At 44.0% G+C, this 23,179-nt stretch overlaps 1 protein-coding gene across 1 annotated transcript; it reads left to right on the forward strand.

Moving 5' to 3' along the window:
- Window positions 1-9,148: 9,148 nt before the first annotated feature.
- Window positions 9,149-10,848, forward strand: LOC121548631 (thyroxine 5-deiodinase-like). The gene has a single exon (XM_041860146.2). It carries the CDS (start codon window positions 9,390-9,392, stop codon window positions 10,194-10,196), a length of 807 nt encoding a protein of 268 aa, XP_041716080.1. The 5' UTR covers window positions 9,149-9,389; the 3' UTR covers window positions 10,197-10,848.
- Window positions 10,849-23,179: the final 12,331 nt, after the last annotated feature.

The raw sequence follows: 23,179 nt of genomic DNA on the forward strand, positions 1-23,179 counted from the left end.
AGTTACACCGGCGGGCCCCGGTGGCGGCAAATTAATAAAACCAAAAGCTTACCTTGACTTGGAAGAGTTCCAGTGTTGTGTTGGATAGTCATAGCCAGCTAGCTAACATAGCATCCCTCTGTTTGAGCCAGGTGTTTGAGTAGGCTAAACTAGCCAGCTGCATTTGCTAGCTAAGTAAGTGAAACTGAAAGTGAAACTGAAAGTGAAAAGAAATGATGAAATCTCTTTCTCTCGCTTCTCCTTCATTTTTGAAGAAATTAATTTGTTGAAAACTGTTCAAATATTGTCTTTCTCTCTCTTTGAGTCAACTACTTACCACATTGTATGCACTGCAGTGCTAGACAGGACTAGATTCATTCTCTGATTCTTTGATTGGGTGGACAACATGTCAGTTCATGCTGCAAGAGCTCTGATAGGTTGGAGGACGTCCTCCGGAAGTTGTCATAATTACTGTGTAAGTATATGGAAGGGGGTGAGAACCAAGAGCCTCCTAGGTTTTGTGTTGAAGTCAATGTACCAAGAGAAGGACAGAAGCTAGCTGTCCTCCAGCTACACCATGGCGCTACACTACAGAGTGCTGTTGAGGCTACTGTAGTCCATCACTGCAAAACAGTGTGTTTTAATCAATTATTTGGTGACGTGAATATATTTAGTATAATTTTATCTAAAAGGATAACATTTTTAATGTTTTACAATAAATAAATAAAAAATGAAATTCACTGAGGGGTATGGTCCTCCCCTTCCTCCTCTGAGGAGCCTCCACTGGTCTACACCTGTTGTATTTGGCGAATGTGACAAATACAATTTGATTTGATTTGATTAACAGATCAATCACCGGGTGGTGTCAAGATCACCAACATCTCCTCTGTTAACCAAACAAACAACTTGGAAGGTTTATATTTGATTATGTTATACTATTAAATAATTATATAGCAGGCCTGTGTGTAGAGTCATGAATAAAAAATACTAACCTCATCCCCAGGCTCAAGAGAGAGCCAGCTTGTGGACGAGATTATGTATAGGCCTCCAAAAAGTGCAAACAAATATAGACCTTCATATTAGTGGAGAAGGGAGAGTGCAAAGAGCAGATGTATAGATTTTCAACTCTAAAATGACACAACAATGCATTATTACCACCTTAATTCTATTGGCATGAATTATTCTGGGGCTGAAAACAATGGCATGTTGAACTATTAGCCTATCTATGTTAAGATATGTCCAATTTGGTTAGAATTTAAAACAGCTGTTTGAAATGGAGATCAATTGAAACACGTCCTGATTCCCCACGATTGAATATAGGCTATAGATTATTATAGGCCTATACATCTGGTCGGTGTAAGTGCACTCAGCACATAATGATGCATTCATGGCTGAGGCCACTGACCAGCCACAGCAGCAAATATATAATATATAAAAAACATATATCAAGGAGTCAGGCCAGGCACATATATCAAAAAGCCCTAGTTTTCAGCCAGATAGATCCCTGAGAATGTGGAACAGCAACTGTGGCCGTTGAATTATTGTGGTGTGGAGACAGAGAGAGAGAGAGATACAGGGGGGAGATTCAGAGTGGAAGTTGTTAACTTTACACACGTCTCTTTTGTGTTGGAAACTAGGACTAGGAGGAGTGATGGAAGGCTACTTGCGGCTCTACTGGACGTGTTAGGAGTTGAAGAGTGTGACAATCACAGAACCCAGAGAAACAGAGACACAGAAAGATGGCTGTTTTAGTTTGACTTCATCTCAATGATAAAGAATAATGGACGGAGCCTGCCGGCACATCCTGATTGTAGTACGTAAGCAGAATCGTGACATCGTCCATTCCCTCGGTTCGAGTGAAGCAGCCTGACTGACATTTAGATACCATGGCTGATCATAATAACAATCAGAATGAAAGAGAGGATGTTCTTTGACCAGAGAGATAGGATGTTCTTTGACCAGAGAGATGGGGTGTTCTTTGACCAGAAAGATAGGGTGATCTTTGAAAATCATCTGCCATTTAAACACTGGTGTAAAAATGGTGAGTGAGTGATTATAATTGCTGTGTAAAATATTTTGTAGACTATACGAGCATTCCTTAGTTCACTTGACCCTGTCGGCACATTCACAGGCTTACCCGCTTCTGACCTCTGCTTTCTCTGGATTCAAACGGTTCTAGGAAGTGTGAGTGTGTGTGTGTTAGTGTGTGTGTGTTAGTGTGTGTGTGTGTGTGTGTGTGTGTGTGTGTGTGTGTGTGTGTGTGTGTGTGTGTGTGTGTGTGTGTGTGTGTGTGTGTGTGTGTGTGTGTGTGTGTGTGTGTGTGTGTGTGTGTGTGTGTGTGTGTGTGTGTGTGTGTGTGTGTGTGTGTGTGTGTGTGTGTGTGTGTGTGTGTGTGTTCACCTGGTCTCTTCACCTCTCCACACACACACAATGTAGCAGACTGGTGCAGGGACCCGGATCATCTTCAGAAGTTAAGACCGCATTAGCCTAAGCATTAATCCAGGATCATAGCTCTTGTGAGTTAGTACACAAAGTCTCATGTGATTGGTCACCCCTACGTTTTGTTTGTAAAAACACATCTGCTACATGAGATCAATTAACAAGATAAATTAACAACACCACCAACATCCCCTCTGTTAACCAAACAAACTTTCTATTGGATTATGTGGATTATGTGATACTAAATAATTATATAGCAGGCCTGTGTGTAGAGTCATACATTTAAAATATCTACAACTTTTAGGTATAGGCTAACCTCGTCCCCAGGCTCAAGAGAGAGCCGGCTGGTGGACGATATTATGCATAGGCCTCCAAAAATCTCATACAAAAATAGATCATTGTCTATTGAAAAATGAAAAGTGCAATATGAGGATGTATCAATCTCCAACTCTAAAATGACACAACAATGCATTATTATGGGGTTAACTCTATTGGCATGAATTATTCTGGGGCTGAAAACAAAGGGATGTTGAAATAATTAGCCTATGTATATGTACACTGAGTATACAAAACATTAAGAACACCTGCTCTTTCCATGACATAGACTGACCAGGTGAATCCAGGTGAAAACTATGATCCCTTATTGATGTTACTTGTTAAATCCACTTAAATCAGTGTAGATGAAGGGGAGGAGACAGGTTAAAGAAGGATTGTTAAGCCTTGAGACAATTGAGACATGGATTGTGTATGTGTGCCATTCAGAGGATGAATGGGCAAGACAAAAGATGTAAGTGCCTTTGATCGGGGTATTTGTATTTATTAGGGATCCCCATTAGCTGTTGCCAAAGCAGCAGCTACTCTTCCTGTGGTCCAAACCCATTAAGGCACTTACATTACATATAAAACAAAAGATAAAACAGTATATCATATGACATTATTACACCACTACATATCTACAATACAAAATGTATTATACCACCATACAACAATATTACAATATACGTGTGTGTAGAGTGAGTGTGCTAGCGCTTGTGTGGGTATGCGTGTCTGTACCTTTGTGTGTGTCTCTTCACAGTCCCCGCTGTTCCATAAGGTGTATTTTATCTGTTTTTTTTTATCTGATTCTACTGCTTGCATCAGTTACCTGATGTGGAATAGAGTTCCATGTAGTCATGACTCTATGTAGTACTGTGCGCCTCCCATAGTCTGTTCTGGACTTGGGGATTGTGAAGAGACCTCTGGTGGCATGTCTTGTGGGGTATGCATGGGTGTCTGAGCTGTGTGCTAGTAGTTTAAACAGACAGCTCAGTACATTCAGCTTGTCAACACTTCTTACAAAAACAAGTAGTACTGAAGTCAATCTCTCTTCGACTTTGAGCCATGAGCGATTGACATGCATATCATTAATGTTAGCTCCCCGTGTACTTGTAAGGGCCAGCCGTGCTGCCCTGTTCTGAGCCAATTGTAGTTTTCCTAAGTCCCTCTTTGTGGCACCTGACCACATGACTGAACAGTAGTCCAGGTGCAACAAAACTAGGGCCTGTAGGACCTGCCTTGTTGATAGTGTTGTTAAGAAGGCAGAGTAGCTATTTATTATGGACAGACTTCTCCCTATCTTAGCTACTGTTGTATCATTATGTTTTGACCATGTTAGTTTACAATCCAGGGTTGCTCCAAGCAGTTTAGTCTCCTCAACTTGCTCAATTTCAACATTATTCATTACAATATTTAGTTGAGGTTTAAGGTTTAGTGAATGATTTGTGCCAAATACAATGCTTTTAGTTTTTGAAATATTTAGGACTAACTTATTCCTTGCCACCCATTTTGAAACTAACTGCAGGTCTTTTGTTAAGTGTTGCAATCATTTCCATTGCTGTAGTAACTGACGTATATAGTGTTGAGTTATCTGCATACATAGACACTCTGTCTTTACTCAAAGCCAGTGGCATGTCGTTAGTAAAGATTGAAGAAAGTAAGGGGCCTAGACAGCTGCCCTGGGGAATTCCAGATTTTACCTGGATTATGTTGGAGAGGCTTCCATTAAAGAACCCCCTCTGTGTTCTGTTAGACAGGTAACTCTTTATCCACAATATAGCAGTAGGTGTAAAGCCATAACACGTTTTTCCAGCAGCAGACTATGATTGATAATGTCAAAAGCTGCACTGAAGTCTAACAAAACTTTTTATCATCAATTTCTCTCAGCCAATCATCAGTCATTTGTATAAGTGCTGTGCTTGTTGAATATCCTTCCCTATAAGCATGCTAAAAGTCTGTTGTCAATTTGTTTACTGTAAAATAGCATTGTATCTGGTCAAACACCATTTTTCCCAAAATGTACTAAGGGTTGGTAACAACCTGATTGGTCAGCTATTTGAGCCAGTAAAGGGGGCTTTACTATTCTTGGGTAGTGGAATTACTTTTGCTTCCCTCCAGGCCTGAGGGCACACACTTTCTAGTAGGCTTAAATTAAGATATGGCAAATAGGAGTGGCAATATCGTCCGCTATTATCCTTAGTAATTTTCCATCCAGGTTGACAGACCCTGGTGGCTTGACATTGTTGATAGACAATATGGTAGTATGTGAAAGGCGCACCGGTTTGTGTCAAGAACTGCAACGCTTCTGGGTTTTGCATGCGCAACAGTTTCCCTTGTGTATCAAGAATGTTCCACCACCACAAAAAGGACATCCAGCAAACTTGACACAACTGTGGGAAGCACTGGAGTCAACATGGGCCGGCATCCCTGTGGAACGCTTTTGACATCTTGTCCATGCCTTGACGAATTGAGGCTGTTCTGAGGGCAAAAGGGAGGGTGCAACTCAATGTTAGGAAGGTGTTCTTAATGTTTTGTACACTCCGTTTGTACAGTGCATTCGGAAAGTATTCAGACCCCTTCACTTTTTCCACATTTTGTTACGTTACAGCCTTATTCTAAAATGTATTACATTATTTTTTTCCTCAATCTACACACAATACCCCATAATGACAAAGCAAAAACAGTTTTTTAGAAATTTTTGCAAATGTATTAAAAATAAAAAACAGAAATAAATGATTTACAAAAGTATTCAGACCCTTTGCTATGAGACTCGAAATTGAGCTCAGGTGCATCTTGTTTCCATTGATCATCCTTCAGATGTTTCTACAACTTGATTGGAGTCCACCTGTGGTAAATTCAATTGATTGGACATGGTTTGGAAAGGCACACACCTGTCTATATAAGGTCACAGTTGACAGTGCATGTCAGAGCAAAAACCAAACCATGAGGTCAAAAGAATTGTCCGTAGAGCGAGACAGGATTGTGTCGAGGCACAGATCTGGGGAAGGGTACCAAAAAATGGCTGCAGCATTGAAGGTCCCCATGAACACAGTGGCCACCATCATTCTTAAATGGAAGAAGTTTGGAACCACTACAACTCTTCCTAGAGCTGGCCGCCCAGCCAAACTGAGCAATCAGTGGAGAAGGGCCACTCTGAGAGAGCTCTGTGGAGATGTGAGAACCTTCCAGAAGGACAGAAGGACAACCATCTCTGCAGCACTCCACCAATCAGGCCTTTATGGTACAGTGGCCAGACGGAAGCCACTCCTCAGTAAAAGGCACATGATACCATCCCTACAGTGAAGCATGGTGGTGGCAGCATTATGCTGTGGGGATATTTTTCAGCGACAGGGACTGGGAGACTAGTCAGGATTGAGGGAAAGATGAACAGAGCAAAGTACTGCGAGATCCTTGATAAAAACCTGCTCCAGAGCGCTCAGGACCTCAAACTGGGGCAAAGGTTCACCTTCCAACAGGACAACAGTCTCTGAATGTCCTTGAGTGGCCCAGCCAGAGCTCGGACTTGAACCCGATCGAACATCTCTGGAGAAACCTGAAAATAGCTGTGCAGCGACGCTCCCCATCCAACCTGACAGAGCTTGAGAGGATCTGCAGAGAAGAATGGGAGAAAACTCTCCAAATACAGGTGTGCCAAGCTTATAGCGTCATACCCAAGAAGAGTCGAGGCTATAATTGCTGCCAAAGGTGCTTCAACAAAGTACTGAGTAAAGAGTCTGAATACTTATGTAAATGTGATATTTACGTTTTTTTATATATATATAGAAATTAGCAAACATTTCTAAAAACCTGTTTTTGCTTTGTCAATATGGGGCATTATGTGTAGATTGATGAGGGGAAAAAACAATTTAATACATTTTATAATAAGGCTGTGACGTAACAGGATGTGGAAAAAGTGAAGGGGTCTGAATACTTATGAATGAATCATAAGTATTCATCCCCCCTGGATTTCTTCCCAAAAAAATGGTGCTACAAAGTGGGCTTAAATTTGATTTAAGTAAAAACTGTAACTTTAAAATTGATTTAAGTCAAAACCACATTCATTGTCTTCTTGGTAAGCAACTCCAGTGTAGATTTGGCCTTGTGTTGTAGGTTATTGTCCTGCTGAAAGGCTCCCAGTGTCTGGTGGAAAGCAGACTGAAGCAGGTTTTCCTCTAGGATTTTGCCTGTGCTTAGCTCCATCCCGTTTCTTTTTATCCTGAAAAACTCCCCAGTCATTGCCGATGTCAAGTATACACATACCATGATACAGCCACCACCACTTGAAAATAAGGAAGCTGTTACTTAGTGGTGTGTTGTGTTGGATTTGCCCCAAACATAGGGCTTTGCATTTAGGCCAAAAATGTTATTCCTTTGCAGTATGACTTTAGTGCCTATTTGCATACAGGATATTTGTATTCTCCATTTAGGTCATTATTATCGAGTCAATGTTGTTGATCCATCCTCTTTTGTTACTCCCATCACAGTTATTGAACTCTGTAGCTGTTTTAATATCACCAATGGCCCCATGTTGACATCCCTGTGCAGTTTCATTCTTGTCCTGCAGTTCAGTTCAGAAGGTTGACTGTATCTTTGTTGTGTCTGGGTGGTTTAATACATGATCCACAGCACAATTATTAACTTGACAATGCTTAAAGAGTGTCTGATTTGTTATTGTTACCCATCTACAAATCACTGCCCTTCTTTATGAGGCTTTCGAAAAAGCTGCCTGGTCTTTGTGGTTGAATATGTGCTTGAAATTCAATACTTGACTAAGGGACCTTACATTTTTATTTATTTTATTTAACTAGGCAATTAGTTAAGAACATATTCTTATTTACAATGAAGGCCTACACCGGCCAAACCCGGACGATGTTGGGCCAATTGTGCGCCGCCCTATGGGACTCCCAATCATAGCCGGTTGTGATACAGCCTGGAATCGAACCAGGGGGTCTGTAGTGACGCCTCAAGCACTGAGATGCAGTGCCTTAGACCACTACGCCACTCGGGAGCCCTATACATACATTAGGTATGTCGAATTTGGTTAAAATTGAAAACAGCTGTTTGAAATGGAGATCAATTGAAACATGTCCTGATTCCCTACAATTTAATATAAATTATTATAGGCCTGTACATCTGGTCGGTGTAAACGCACTCAGCGCGTAATGACGCATGCAAAGCCGAGGTCACTGACTATCCACAGCAGGAACATACTGTATCTCTATCTCACCAACTTTTGTCTAATCAAAATGTCATGACCTCATAACAAAGTTATATCAACCCTTGTTGATTAGCAATAAAGCATGTTATCATACTGTGCATACTGAGTGCAGGAGAATGCCGTTTTGGAGAGTTTTTACCTCGACACGAATCAACACATTCTAGCCCTAATTAGCCTACTTTAATTAGTTATTTCATCACAATATATGCGAGTCTGAATCAGTTAATGGAAATAAAAAGGTCAGTATTTTTTAAATGTAGGCTTATAGGTTTACTAAATCATTTGGTCCGATTATTTAACACCTCTTGTGACCAGACACGTATGATTGATTAGTTCCTCAGCGCATTATCCATTCCCTTGTCTGTAATACCACTTATCGGATATTATTGATTAGCCCAGTCCTATAGGGGTGAGTAATCTTATTGCTCTGAGAAGGAATCAGGTAATAAAGAGTCGCATTGGGAAAGTTGAGAGAGAGAGAGTAGGATACTGACCTCAAATAACCGATGCTTTTTTTGAAGGTGCCCAATGCGCACCGCACATCGTGCGAGAGCGCCGTCTAGTGTGAAAATATTTGGTGAATTTAAAACCCATGGTTTGAAATACACAGAAAAAAAAGCTTTCAAGACTTTTCGTATTATTCTAATTCAGCTAGGTTCGTGAGACAAGTAATCAACGGGCCTTTAATACATTTCAAGATTGGGCAGGCGTTAAAATTTGTCAACAAAAATAATGAATTGCTCCAGGCCCATTTAGGCTTTCTTCAATATGTCCCCGATTCAACAGCATGAAAAGGATCACAACAGTCTCATTTATCTTAATCACAAAATGTAGGCCTACAGATTTCGGTCTTTATCGTCGTGTTCGATTTGAAAAAAGGTGGCTATGTTTTTGTTCCCAAAATGTGTGAATTTTGAGCACATTTGTGTCATAATGAAATTCACGTTGGTCATTTGACATCACTTTCCGACAAACAGATGTTGTTGTAAATCATACTATTTCTTCATTTGGAGTTCATTTACTGGTAACTACAGTGATTCACCCCAAAATAAGTGCCCGTTATGACGTGACGAGTCTGCAAAAAAACGGACCCGTGGCGGTGTTCCTCTCTCTCTCTCTCTCTCTCACACACACACACACACACACACACACACATTCTCTCTCTATTTATCTCTCCCTCCCTCCCTCTATCTCTTTCTCCTTCTCTCCCCCTCTCCCAGGAGCACCGGAGAGAGTTGGCGGAAGGTAATCCCCGCCATGTGAGAGGTCGGCACGAGCTGTGGAGGCGGGTTGTTTTTTCATTCAAATCCTGCTGCTCCTATAAAAAGCACAACTCTGATAGGCAGAGGCTGAAACAGATGGGAAAAGGTGACTGATACCATTGTCTCTATCTGCCTGCCTGCCTGTCTTGCCGGCCGGATATCATCGGCAGGGCGAGATGCAGGAGTCTGCAGGTGTCCTAATGGTGCGGGCCCTGAAACACGCAGCCCTCTGTCTGGTTCTGCTACCTCGGTTCCTCCTGGCAGCGCTGATGCTGTGGCTCCTGGACTTCCTGTGCATCAGGAGGAAGGTGCTGCTGAAGATGAGGGAGCAGGAGGGCAACAGCCGCGACGACCCGCCCGTCTGCGTCTCCGACTCCAACAAGATGTTTACCCTGGAGTCGCTCAGAGCCGTGTGGTACGGACAGAAATTAGACTTTTTCAAATCAGCGCACCTTGGACTTATTGCGCCCAACACAGAGGTGGTGCAGCTGAAGGACCGGCGCAGGGTCAGGATCCTAGACTATGTGAAAGGGAGGAGACCTCTCATCCTCAACTTCGGCAGTTGCTCCTGACCACCGTTCATGACGCGCTTGTCCGCGTTTCAGCGCGTCGCGAGCCAGTACGCGGACATCGCCGACTCTCTGCTTGTATACATCGAGGAGGCGCATCCCTCGGACGGCTGGGTGAGCTCCGACGCGCGGTACCAGATCCCCAAGCACTGCTGTCTAGAGGACAGACTGAAAGCCGCTCAGCTGATGCACTCGGAGGTGCCCGGCAGCAACGTGGTGGTGGATAATATGGACAACTCGTCAAACGCGGCGTATGGAGCCTATTTTGAGAGACTTTATATCCTGAGGGATGAGCGGGTCGTGTATCAGGGGGCCAGGGGACCAGAGGGCTACCGGATATCAGAGTTGAGGAACTGGCTCGAGCAATACCGGAACGATTTGGAGAATTCCAGAACAGTGGTGGTCCACGTTTAACTTAAAGATAACCATTACCTGCGGCGCGTAAAGTGTCCACACATCAAATAAGTATTCAGATGCTGCTACAAACTCTTGACACACTGCACATATGCCTATACATGTTGTTTTGGTTCAGAAGCATTATAACAGGACGCAGACAGATATTGGTCATGTATATTATTATGTAAAACGCATGATAGGCTTTGAAGTTCTGCTGTCTTGTCCCTGATTTTTTGTTTGGTTCTTTGTTTTTGTAAGGATATGTCCTGTTGATTTGAACCTCTGCAACATTTTTACTTATTTCAGTTTGAGCATCATTTGATTATGATCACTTTATTTTTATATGGCTCTACCTTGAAGGTGTGTGTGTGTGTGTGTGTGTGTGTGTGTGTGTGTGTGTGTGTGTGTGTGTGTGTGTGTGTGTGTGTGTGTGTGTGTGTGTGTGTGTGTGTGTGTGTGTGTGTGTGTGTGTCTAAAAGGCTAATACCTTTTACTCTAGTGTTGTTGTGAAGTTCGGTTTTTAAATGGTTTTAAACCAGAAAACTGATACTGATGTTATTTGATACTAGAGTACTTGGCGACTAGCAATGTCCTCAACGAAACATTCTGTAAATTGTGTATATTTTATTGAACAAATATTTTTAATAAATGTTAGAACACATTGATCGTATTACTCCTGAAAGCGTCTTAATGACACATAGGTCTAGGCCTATTCGTTTATTATTAAACGCTGATGTTATGTCATTCAAATATTTTCAATGCTAATTTCCCACTTCATGTGCACGTTCAATAGTTAGGCCTATCATTGATTAGGCTGCGATGATTAGATGTATAGTTCTGCCAGTTTCACCAAACAATTTACATGATTAGATGTGCTGCAAACATGATTAAATGTACTGCAAACATGATTAGATGTACTGCAAATATGATTAGATGTACTGCAAACATGATTAGATGTACTGCAAACAAATAGATTACAAGTAGCAGTATTTCCATTCAATTCAATCAATTTAGGCCTGCATAACAATAACTGTTTATGTCACTAATAACATAAAAAAGGACAAATCTTTGTCATATAGGTCATTCTTTAGATATTCTGTAGGTAGGATGGTTAAAAGATTAAACACTGTTTAGATTCATCCTTGATATTATGGCCTGTATCAGTCTCAGACAGCTCAATTGATTTATTCATTATGCCTGTCACTACTGTCTCATTTAGCTCTAACAACTGATTTTAGATCAGGTCTTATCCCACCCCGTCTGTCTCTACTACTGTCTCATTTACCTCTAACAACTGATTTTAGATCAGATCCTATACCCATGCACACAGTCATCAGAATGCATATAAAAACACAACACATATACTATATGTTTTGCTCCAAAATGATTGACAGTTTCTCTTTTATTGACAAAAGATTCAATGTCCCTTTACAGTGGACTGCCACCATTGTCATTGATTTTAATTCAGCTAATTCAAGTAATAAATTCAAATTCAGTCTCCTAAATTAACCCCGTGACTCAGGATCCAAAGGTCACATGTTCAATCCCAGTGGTAGACAATCATCTTTATTTTTTTTAACCCTATCCCAAACCTTAACCATTAACTTAATTGAAGGTTCCACTGTTAAGTGCCCCAAGGATTAAGTTAAGGTTATTTTGAAGTGTTTTTGACACCATGTAATCCGATGATTCTGGACCCGAAGGTTGTGTGTTCAATCCCAGTGGTAGACACTTGTTTTTTGTTTTTATTTTGTTTTAACCCTATCCCAAACCTTAACCCTTAACTTAAGCATTCGGAATGATGCGGAGCAGGAGGAGCAACCCAGGGTGTTAAAAACACTTCGAAATGTGATGTTTGGAGAAACATTGATACATTTCAGAATTTGCAGTCAAATTGGTAAAACCTTAAGATCTTGTTTCTCTCTCTTTCTCTCTCTCTCTCTCGCTATCTTCATCTCTCTCTCACACACAAACACACACACACCTACAGTGGGGAAAAAAGTATTTAGTCAGCCACCAATTGTGCAAGTTCTCCCACTTAAAAAGATGAGAGAGGCCTGTAATTTTCATCATAGGTACACATCAACTACGACAGACAAATTGAGAAAAGAAAATCTAGAAAATCACATTGTAGGATTTTTAATGAATTTATTTGCAAATTATGGTGGAAAATAAGTATTTGGTCACCTACAAACAAGCAAGATTTCTGGCTCTCACAGACCTGTAACTTCTTCTTTAAGAGGCTCCTCTGTCCTCCACTCATTACCTGTATTAATGGCACCTGTTTGAACTTGTTATCAGTATAAAAGACACCTGTCCACAACCTCAAACAGTCACACTCCAAACTCCACTATGGCCAAGACCAAAGAGCTGTCAAAGGACACCAGAAACAAAATTGTAGACCTGCACCAGGCTGGGAAGACTGAATCTGCAATAGGTAAGCAGCTTGGTTTGAAGAAATCAACTGTGGGAGCAATTATTAGGAAATGGAAGACATACAAGACCACTGATAATCTCCCTCGATCTGGGGCTCCATGCAAGATCTCACCCCGTGGGGTCAAAATGATCACAAGAACGGTGAGCAAAAATCCCAGAACCACACGGGGGGACCTAGTGAATGACCTGCAGAGAGCTGGGACCAAAGTAACAAAGCCTACCATCAGTAACACACCACGCCGCAGTGCATTTGGATGATCCAGAAGATGATTGGGAGAATGTCATATGGTCAGATGAAACCAAAATAGAACTTTTTGGTAAAAACTCAACTCGTCATGTTTGGAGGACAAAGAATGCTGAGTTGCATCCGAAGAACACCATACCTACTGTGAAGCATGGGGGTGGAAACATCATGCTTTGGAGCTGTTTTTCTGCAAAGGGACCAGGACGACTGATCCGTGTAAAGGAAAGAATGAATGGGGCCATGTATCATGAGATTTTGAGTGAAAACCTCCTTCCATCAGCAAGGGCATTGAAGATGAAACGTGGCTGGGTCTTTCAGCATGACAATGATCCCAAACACACCGCCCGGGCAACGAAGGAGTGGCTTCGTAGAAGCATTTCAAGGTCCTGGAGTGGCCTAGCCAGTCTCCAGATCTCAACCCCATAGAAAATCTTTGGAGGGGAGTTGAAAGTCCGTGTTGCCCAGCGACAGCCCCAAAACATCACTGCTCTAGAGGAGATCTGCATGGAGGAATGGGCCAAAATACCAGCAACAGTGTGTGAAAACCTTGTGAAGACTTACAGAAAACGTTTGACCTCTGTCATTGCCAACAAAGGGTATATAACAAAGTATTGAGAAACTTTGTTATTGACCAAATACTTATTTTCCACCATAATTTGCAAATAAATTCATTAAAAATCCTACAATGTGATTTTCTTTTCTCATTTTGTCTGTCATAGTTGACGTGTACCTATGATGAAAATTACAGGCCTCTCTCATCTTTTTAAGTGGGAGAACTTGCACAATTGGTGGCTGACTAAATATTTTTTTCCCCACTGTTCCATGGTGCATGGATCAGTGGGCAATGTTTTTAAGATACAGGTGGCCCGCGTCGTCACTCCATGATTGAATATATTTATTCCTTCTTCTTTTGAAGCCTGTTAATCTCTCTATGCATTAGCTATATATGTGTGTGTGTGTGTGTGTGTTCCCCCAGTCATTGCCAATGGAGAGGAGAAGTACTGACAGTGACACCCAGCAGTCTATTGTAGTGTAGGAGTGTATTGGTGTGATACAGAAAGTACCTCTTTAATACAGGCCATAGTAAGGCCTGGGGCTAGATCAGTAGTTATTGTAAGGTACAATCTGTCAAAACATCAGGTTTTTGGGGGGGTTGTGGGAGAATGATCTGGGGTTTTGTATTTAGGTTGGGGTGTGTGCTCCTGTGGCTGTGGGCTTTAGTTATGTTAGTTGAAACACTATATGTTACTCTATATGGGTTCTCAAACTTTTGGGGGCCGGGGACCCCTTTGTGAAAACAAATTCAACAGGGATCCCTTCATAATCAGAACACAACTCGAGTCAGTTAATATTAGCATACTAGGAGTTTTACCATGACTATGGCAGTGCGTAGCCAGACAAACCAAGTCTTGGGCCCTGGGAAGGAACATTTAAAAAGATCTTGGAATCAGAGAGAAAACGTTTTCAAGCTAATTTCCTGCAATTCCATACATTTTGCAGTTTTAAGGCTTAAAATACTGTGCATGTATGTTATAAAAATAACAGAATTGGGGGGAATACAAGAAGTATTGAGTTGAAAAATGTGGATACCAATATCCATGTGAGCCTCCCAGGCCAATGTTGCCCAGAATTAAGAACATAAAATGTAGATTAATAATATTACATTGTACTATAATGTATTACACACTCTAAAATTATTCCACGGATCCCTTGGCAAAAATGTGTTTGTAATCTGTTGTTGTTGTTGTCCGCGGACCCAATTTAGCAAACCCGTGTTAGAGTGAATTATGTTTGTGGGGGTTGTCTGTGATTGACGGCTGTTTCACCAGTTTGAGAGAAAGTAAAAAAGGGGTGATTTATGAGGGGCGGGAACTTATGGTTATGAAACAGGGTTAGTTAACATATTATGTAATGTTAGGTAGAACCTGACCCAGGAGGGACTTATAATAATAATAATAATAATTTCTTACATTTGTAACGCAATTTACAAGAAGTGCATAAAATAGAAAACATGTGTATACACAGTACCAGTCAAAAGTTTAGACACACCTACTCATTGAAGGGTTTTTCTTTATTTTTACTATTTTCTACATTGTAGAATAATAGCGAAGACATCAACACTATGAAATAACACATATGGAATCACGTAGTAACTAAAAAAGTGTTAAACAAATCAAAATATATGTTATCTTTGAGATTCTTCAAATAGCCACCCTTTGCCTTGATAACAGCTTTGTAAATTATTGGCATTCTCTCAACCAGCTTCACCTGGAATGCTTTTCCAACAGTTTTGAATTAGTTTCCACATATGTTGAGCACTTGTTGGCTGCTTTTCCTTCACTCTGCGGTCCGACTCATCCCAAACCATCTTAATTTGGTTGAGGTTGGGGGATTGTGGAGGCCAGGTCATCTGATGCAGCACTCCCTCACTCTCCTTCTTGGTAAAATAGTCCTTACACAGCCTGAAGGTGTGTTGGGTCATTGTCCTGTTGAAAAATAAATGATAGTCCCACTAAGCCCAAACCAGATGGGATGGCGTATCGCTGTGGTAGCCATGCTGGTTGTGTGCCTTGAATTCTAAATAAATCACAGACAGTGTCACCAGCAAAGCACCCCCACACCATAACACCTCCTCCTCCATGCTTTATGGTGGGAAATACACATGCGGAGAACATCCATTCACCCACACCACATCTCACAAAGCCACGGCGGTTGGAACCATAAATCTCCAATTTGGACTCCAGACCAAATGACACATTTCCACCGGTCTAATGTCCATTGCTTGTGTTTATTGGCCCAAGCAAGTCTCTTCTTATTATTGGTGTCCTTTAGTAGTGGTTTATTTGCAGCAATTCACACAGCCTCCACTGAACAGTTGATGTTGAGATGTTTCTGTTACTTGAACTCTGTGAAGCATTTATTTGGGCTGCAATTTCTGAGGCTGGTAACTCTAATGATGTAACTCTGGGTCTTCCGTTCCTGTGGCGGTCCTCATGAGAGCCAGTTTCATCATAGCGCTTGATCGTTTTTGCGACTGCACTTGACATTTTCTGTGTTGACTGACCTTCAATGATGGACTGTTGTTTCTCTTTGCTTATTGGAGCTGTTCTTGCCATAATATGGACTTGTTCTTTTACCAAATAGGGCTATCTTCTGTATACCCCCCTACCTTGTCATAACACAACTGATTGGCTCAAATGCATTAAGAAGGAAAGAAATTCCACAAATTAACTTTTAAGAAGGCACACCTGTTAATTGAAATGCATTCCAGGTGACTACCTCATGAAGCTGGTTGAGGGAATGCCAAGAGTGTGCAAAGCTGTCATCAAGGCAAAGGGTGGTTATTTGAAGAATATGAAATATATTTTGATTTGTTTAACACTTTTTTGGTTACTACATGATTCCATATGTGTTATTTCATAGTGTTGATGTCTTCGCTATTATTCTACAATGTAGAAAATAGTAAAAATAAAGAAAAACATTTGAATGAGTAGGTGTGTCCAAACTTTTGACTGGTAGAGTACATACAGTCCATTCGGAAGGTATTCAGACCCCTTCACTTTTTCCACATTTTGTTACGTTACTGCCTTATTCTAAAATTGATTAAATAGTTTTTTTCCCTCATCAATCTACACACAAAACAACCACTGAAATATCACATTTACATAAGTATTCAGACACTTTATTCAGTGCCTTGTTGAAGCACCTCTCCAGAGATTTTCGATCGGGTTCAAGCCCGGGCTCTGGCTGGGCCACTCAAGGACATTCAGAGACTTGTCCCTAAGCGACTCCAGTGTTGTCTTGGCTGTGTGCTTAGGGTTGTTGTCCTGTTGGAAGGTGAACCTTCTCCCCAGTCCGAGGTCCTGAGCGCTCTGGAGCAGGTTTCTATCAGGTATCTTTCTGTACTTTGCTCCATTCATCTTTCCCTCGATCCTGACTAGTCTCACAGTCCCTGCCGCTGAAAAACATCCCCACAGCATGATGCTGCCACCATCATGCTTCACCATAGGGATAGTATTGGCCAGGTGATGAATGGTGCCTGGTTTCCTCCAGACGTGACACTTGGCATTCAGGCCAAAGAGTTCAATCTTGGTTTCATCAGACCAGAGAATCTTGTTTCTCATGGTCTGAGAGTCCTTTAGGTGTCTTTTGGCAAACTCCAAGCGGGCTGTTATGTGCCTTTTACTGATGAGTGGCTTCCGTCTGGCCACTGTACCATAAAGGCCTGATTGGTGGAGTGCTGCAGAGATGGTTGTCCTTCTGGAAGGGTCTCCCATCATCACAGAGGAATTCTGGAGCTCTGTCAGAGTGACAATCGGGTTCTTGGTCACCTCCCTGACCTAGGCTCTTCTCCCCCGATTGCTCAGTTTTCCGGACGTCCAGCTCTAGGAAGAAACTTGGTGGTTCCAAACTTCTTCCGTTTAAGAATGATGGAGGCCACTGTGTTCTTGGGGACCTTCAATGCTGCAGTTATTTTTTGGTACGCTTCCCCAGATCAGTTCTTCGACACAATCCTTTCTCTGAGCTCTACAAACAATTCCTTCGACCTCATGGCTTGGTTTTTGCTCTGACATGCACTGTCAACTGTGGGACCATATATTGACAGGATGTGCCTTTCCAAATCATGTCAAATCAATTGAATTTACCACAGGTGGATTCTAATCAAGTTGTAGAAACATCTCAAGGACGATCAATGGAAACAGCATGCACCTGATCTCAATTTCGATTATCATAGTAAAGGGTCTGAATACTTATGTAAATAAGGTATTTCTGTTTTTTATTTTTAATACATTTGCAAAAATGTCTAAAAACCTGTTTTTGCTTAGTCATTATGGGGTATTGTGTGTAGATTGATTAGGATTTGTATTTACAGTGGCTTGCAAAAGTATTCACCCCTCTTGGCATTTTTCCTATTTTGTTGTCTTACAACCTGGAATTAAAATAGATTTTTGGGGGGTTAATATCCTTTGATTTACACAACATGCCTACCACTTTGAAGATGCAAAATATTTTTTTTGTGAAACAAACAAGAAATAAGACAAAAAAACTGAAAACTTGAGCATGCATAACTATTCACCCCCAAAAGTCACTACTTTGTAGAGCCACCTTTTGCAGCAATTACAGCTGCAAGTCTCTTGGGGTATGTCTCTATAAGCTTGGCACATCTACCCACTGGGATTTTTGCCCATTCTTCAAGGCTCCAGCTCCTTCAAGTTGGATGGGTTCCGCTGGTGTACAGCAATCTTTAAGTCATACCACAGATTCTCAATTGGATTGAGGTCTGGGCTTTGACTAGGCCATTCCAAGACATTTAAATCTTTCCCCTTAAACCACTTGAGTTTTGCTTTAGCAGTATGCTTAGGGTCATTGTCCTGCTGGAAGGTGAACCTCCGTCTCAGTCTCAGATCTCTGGAAGACTGAAACAGGTTTCCCTCAAGAATCTCCCTGTATTTAGCGCCATCCATCATTCCTTCAATTCTGACCAGTTTCCCAGTCCCTGCCGATGAAAAACATCCGCACAGCATGATGGTGCCACCACCATGCTTCACTGTGGGGATGGTAGTCTTGGGGTGATGAGAGGTGTTGGGTTTGCGCCAGACATAGCGTTTTCCTTGATGGTCAAAAAGCTAAATTTTAGTCTCATCTGACCGGAGTACCTTCTTCCATATGTTTGGGGAGTCTCCCACATGGCTTTTGGCGAACACGAAACGTGTTTGCTTATTTTTTTCTGTAACCAATGGCTTTTTTCTGCCACTCTTCCGTAAAACGCCCAGCTCTGTGGAGTGTACGGCTTAAAGTGGTCCTATGGACAGATACTCCAATCTCCGCTGTGGAGCTTTGCAGATCCTTCAGGGTTATCTTTGGTCTCTTTGTTGACTCTCTGATTAATGCCCTCCTTGCCTGGTCCGTGAGTTTTGGTGGGCGGCCCTCTCTTGGCAGGTTTGTTGTGGTGCCATATTCTTCCATTTTTTAAATAATGGATTTAATGGATGTTCAATTACAGGTTGTAATGCAACAAAATAGGAAAAACGGCAAGGGGGATTAATACTTTTGCAAGGCACTGTATTTAATCAATTTTAGAATAAGGTTGTAACGTAACAAAATGTGGAATAAGTCAAGGGGTCTGAATACTTTCCGAAATCACTGTATATGCTAGATTTAGAGTTACAGTTGAAGTCGGAAGTTTACATACACTTAGGTTGGAGTCATTAAAACTTGTTTTTCAACCACTCCACACATTTCTGGATCAATGGAGGAGCGCGTAGCACAACAAGCGGCCATGATCCAGGCTCTCGGCACCACCATGGAACGGGTGGTGAACACCATGGAGCGATGGGAAAGAAGAGGTTTGCTCACACCTCCTCCGACAATACCACCACCATCAGCTATACACATCGCTTCACCTCCGGGGTCCAGTGGGATTCGGCTCTCGCTCCCGAGGGCTTATGATGGCACAGCGGCCGGGTGTCAGGGTTTCCTGCTCCAAGTGGAACTCTACCTGGCAACCATCCACCCGGTGCCCTCGGGATACGAGAGCGTGTCCGCCCTCATCTCCTGTCTGTCCGGCAAGGCGCTGGAGTGGGCCAACGCCGAGTGGGGGGGAATAGACGCCGCTACAGTCAACTATGCGGAGTTCAGGGCAGTGTTCGATCATCCCCCATAGGGGAAGGCGGCGGGTGAGCATCTGTTTCACCTCAGACAGGGGAAGAGGAGCGCACAGGAGTTCGCATTGGACTTCCGGACCCTGGCTGCCAACGCTGATTAGGGAGGTCACAGCGCCGCTTAAGATGAAGACGCAGGAGGGCCATGAGGAGATTATACGATTATTATACGAGGAGATTATATTTGATTGATTCTCCTGCATTTCCCGTGGTGTTGGGGCTTCCCTGGTTAACATCTCATGACCCCAACATTTCATGGCAACAGAGGGCTCTCAAGGGATGGTCTGATCAGTGTGTCGGGCGGTGTGTAGGTGTTTCCGTAGGGGCAACGACGGTGGAAAGCCCGAACCAAGTTCCCACCATGCACATTCCACCTGAGTATGCCGATTTGGCACTCGCCTTCTGTAAAAAGAAGGCGACTCAATTACCACCTCATCGACAGGGGGAATGTGTGATAGACCTCCAAGTAGGCACTGCGCTTCCTCGTAGTCATGTGTATCCTCTGTCTCAGGAGGAGATGGCAGCTATGGAGACATACGTCACCGAATCTCTGAGACAGGGATACATACGATCGTCCACTTCCCCTGCGTCCTCGAGTTTCTTTTTTGTGAAGAAGAAGGATGGGGGTTTACGCCCGTGTATTGATTACCGTGGTCTCAATCAGATCACAATCAAATACAGCTATCCTCTCCCTCTGATTGCTAGTATGACGGAGTCATTACACGGGGCGCGATTCTTCACAAAATTGGATCTCAGGAGCGCGTACAACCTGGTGCGCATTAGGGAGGGAGATGAGTGGAAGACAGCATTCAGTACCACCTCGGGTCACTATGAGTACCTCGTCATGCCATACGGTTTAATGAATTCTCCTTCAGTTTTCGTTTGTGGACGACATTTTCCGGGATTTGCATGGACAGGGTGTAGTGGTGTATATTGATGACATTCTAATATACTCCGCTACACGAGCCGAGCATGTGTCCCTGGTGCGTCGGGTGCTTGGTAGACTGTTGGAGCATGACCTGTATGCGAAGGCGGAGAAATGTCTGTTCTTCCAGGAGTCCATCTCCTTCCTGCGACATCGGTTGTCCGTGTCAGGGGTGGAGATGGAGATTGACCGCGATTCAGCCGTGTGTAATTGGCAGACTCCCACCACGGTGAAGGAGGTGCAGCGGTTCTTGGGTTTTGCCAATTACTACCGGAGGTTTATCCGGGGCTTTGGACAGGTAGCAGCTCCCATCATCTCCCTGCTAAAGGGGACCCCGGCGCGTCTGCAGTGGTCGGCCGAGGCGGACAGGGCGTTTAGACATCTGAAGGACCTGTTCACCTCGGCTCCAGTGCTGGCACATCCGGATCCCTCTTTGGCGTTCCAAGTTGAGGTGGATGCGTCCGAGGGGGGGATCGGTGCTATACTGTCTCAGCGCTCGGGTACGCCACCAAAACTCTGCCCCTGTGCTTTCTATTCTAAGAAGCTCAGTCCGGCGGAGCGAAATTATGATGTGGGGGACAGGGAGCTGCTAGCGGTGGTTCAAGCCCTGAAGGTGTGGAGGCATTGTCTTGAGGGGGCTAAACACCCTTTTCTCATTCTGACTGACCATCGTAACCTGGAGTACATCCGGGCAGCGAGGAGACTGAACCCTCGCCAGGCTAGGTGGGCTATGTTTCTTACCCGATTTGTATTTAAGCTCACCTATAAACCAGGGTCACAGAACGCTAAGGCAGACGCCCTGTCCCGACTATATGACACAGAGGAGAGGTCCATTGAGCCCACTCCCATACTTCCGGAGTCTTGTCTGGTGGCACCGGTGGTGTGGGAGGTCGATGCGGACATCGAGCGGGCGTTACGTGCCGATCCTACTCCCCCACAGTGTCCAGAGGGACGGAAGTACGTGCCGCTCGAGGTTCGTGATCGATTGATATATTGGGCTCACACGTCACCCTCCTCTGGTCATCCTGGTATTGGTCGGACAGTGCACTGCCTTAGTGGGAAGTACTGGTGGTCCACTTTAGCTAGGGACGTGAGGGTTTACGTTTCCTCCTGCTCGGTGTGCGCCCAGTGTAAGGTGCCTAGACACCTGCCCAGAGGGAAGCAACAACCCCTACCCGTTCCACAACGGCCGTGGTCTCACCTATCGGTGGATTTTGTCACGGACCTTCCCCCCTCCCAGGGGAACACTACGATCTTGGTCGTTGTGGATCGGTTTTCTAAGGCCTGCCGTCTCATTCCTATGCCAGGTCTCCCTACAGCCCTACAAACTGCTGACGCCCTGTTTACTCATGTCTTCCGGCACTACGGGGTGCCTGAGGATATAGTGTCTGATCGGGGTCCCCAGTTCACCTCTAGAGTCTGGAGGGTGTTTATGGAACGTCTGGGGATCTCGATTAGCCTTACCTCAGGTTTTCACACTGAGAGTAATGGGCAGGTGGAGAGAGTGAACCAGGATGTGGGTAGGTTTCTGAGGTCCTATTGCCAGGACCGGCAGGAGGAGTGGTCGGGGTATATCCCCTGGGCAGAGATAGCCCGAAACTCACTCCGCTACTCCTCCACTAATCTTACGCCTTTTCAGTGTGTGCTGGGTTGTCAGCCGGTCCTAGCACGCTGGCGTCAGAGCCAGATCGAAGCCCCTGTGGTGGATGAGTGGTTTCGGCACTCGGAAGAAACATGGAACGCTGCGCATGTCCATCTGCAGCGGGCTATCAGGCGGCAAAAGGCGAGCGCCGATCGCCACCGCAGTGAGGCTCCGGTGTATGCACCGGGAGATCGGGTCTGGCTCTCGACCCGAAACCTGCCCCTTCGCCTGCCCTGCCGGAAGCTGGGTCGGCGGTTTGTGGGGCCATTTAAAGTCCTGAGGAGATTGAACGAGGTATGTTATAGGTTACAACTGCCCATTAATTACCGCATTAACCCCTCGTTCCATGTGTCTCTCCTCAGGCCGGTGGTAGCTGGTCCACTCCAGGAGAATGAGGTACGAGAGGCTCCTCCGCCCCCACTAGACATCGAGGGGGCTCCGGCGTACTCAGTCCGTTCCATCTTGGATTTGAGGCGTCGGATGGGGGGTCTGCAGTATCTCGTGGAGTGGGAGGGGTACGGTCCGGAGGAACGGTGCTGGGTATCCTAGATCCCTCCATGTTGAGGGATTTCCACCGGAGTCATCCGACTCGCCCTGCTCCGCGTCCTCCTGGCCGTCCCCGAGGCCGGGGTCGGCGCACGGCTGGAGCCGCGCATCAAGGGGGGTACTGTCACGGATTCAGCCGAGGCTGCTCCTCCTCCTTGCACGGGCAGGCTTCGGCGTTTGTCGTCCCCGGAGTACTAGCTGCTGCCGATCGATGTTTCGGTGTTTGTCTTGTTTGGTCTTTATTGTTGTTGTGTCAATTCCTGACTACAAGCTATACCGAGCACTCAAGCCTAAATCCACCCAGGGTGCTCAAAGCACTCCCAACCTGCAGGGGCAACCATGCAACCGGAGCTGTTGAAACCAACCACCAGGAAGTGCTCTGGGGACCATGTTAACGTGCGCACCCACAAGCAGTGCATGTGCTTGGCATCGAAATGTTTGGTAAAAGCTTACTTGGCTCTCACTCATTCCTGAGAAGAGATACCAATGACCACGGCTCCTGATCATCCAAAGACGCAACTGGTAGGACAGAATGTGTTGTGAATT

The sequence above is a fragment of the Coregonus clupeaformis genome, chromosome 33 (assembly GCF_020615455.1).
Source record: "Coregonus clupeaformis isolate EN_2021a chromosome 33, ASM2061545v1, whole genome shotgun sequence".
In the NCBI taxonomy this organism is placed as follows: domain Eukaryota; kingdom Metazoa; phylum Chordata; class Actinopteri; order Salmoniformes; family Salmonidae; genus Coregonus; species Coregonus clupeaformis.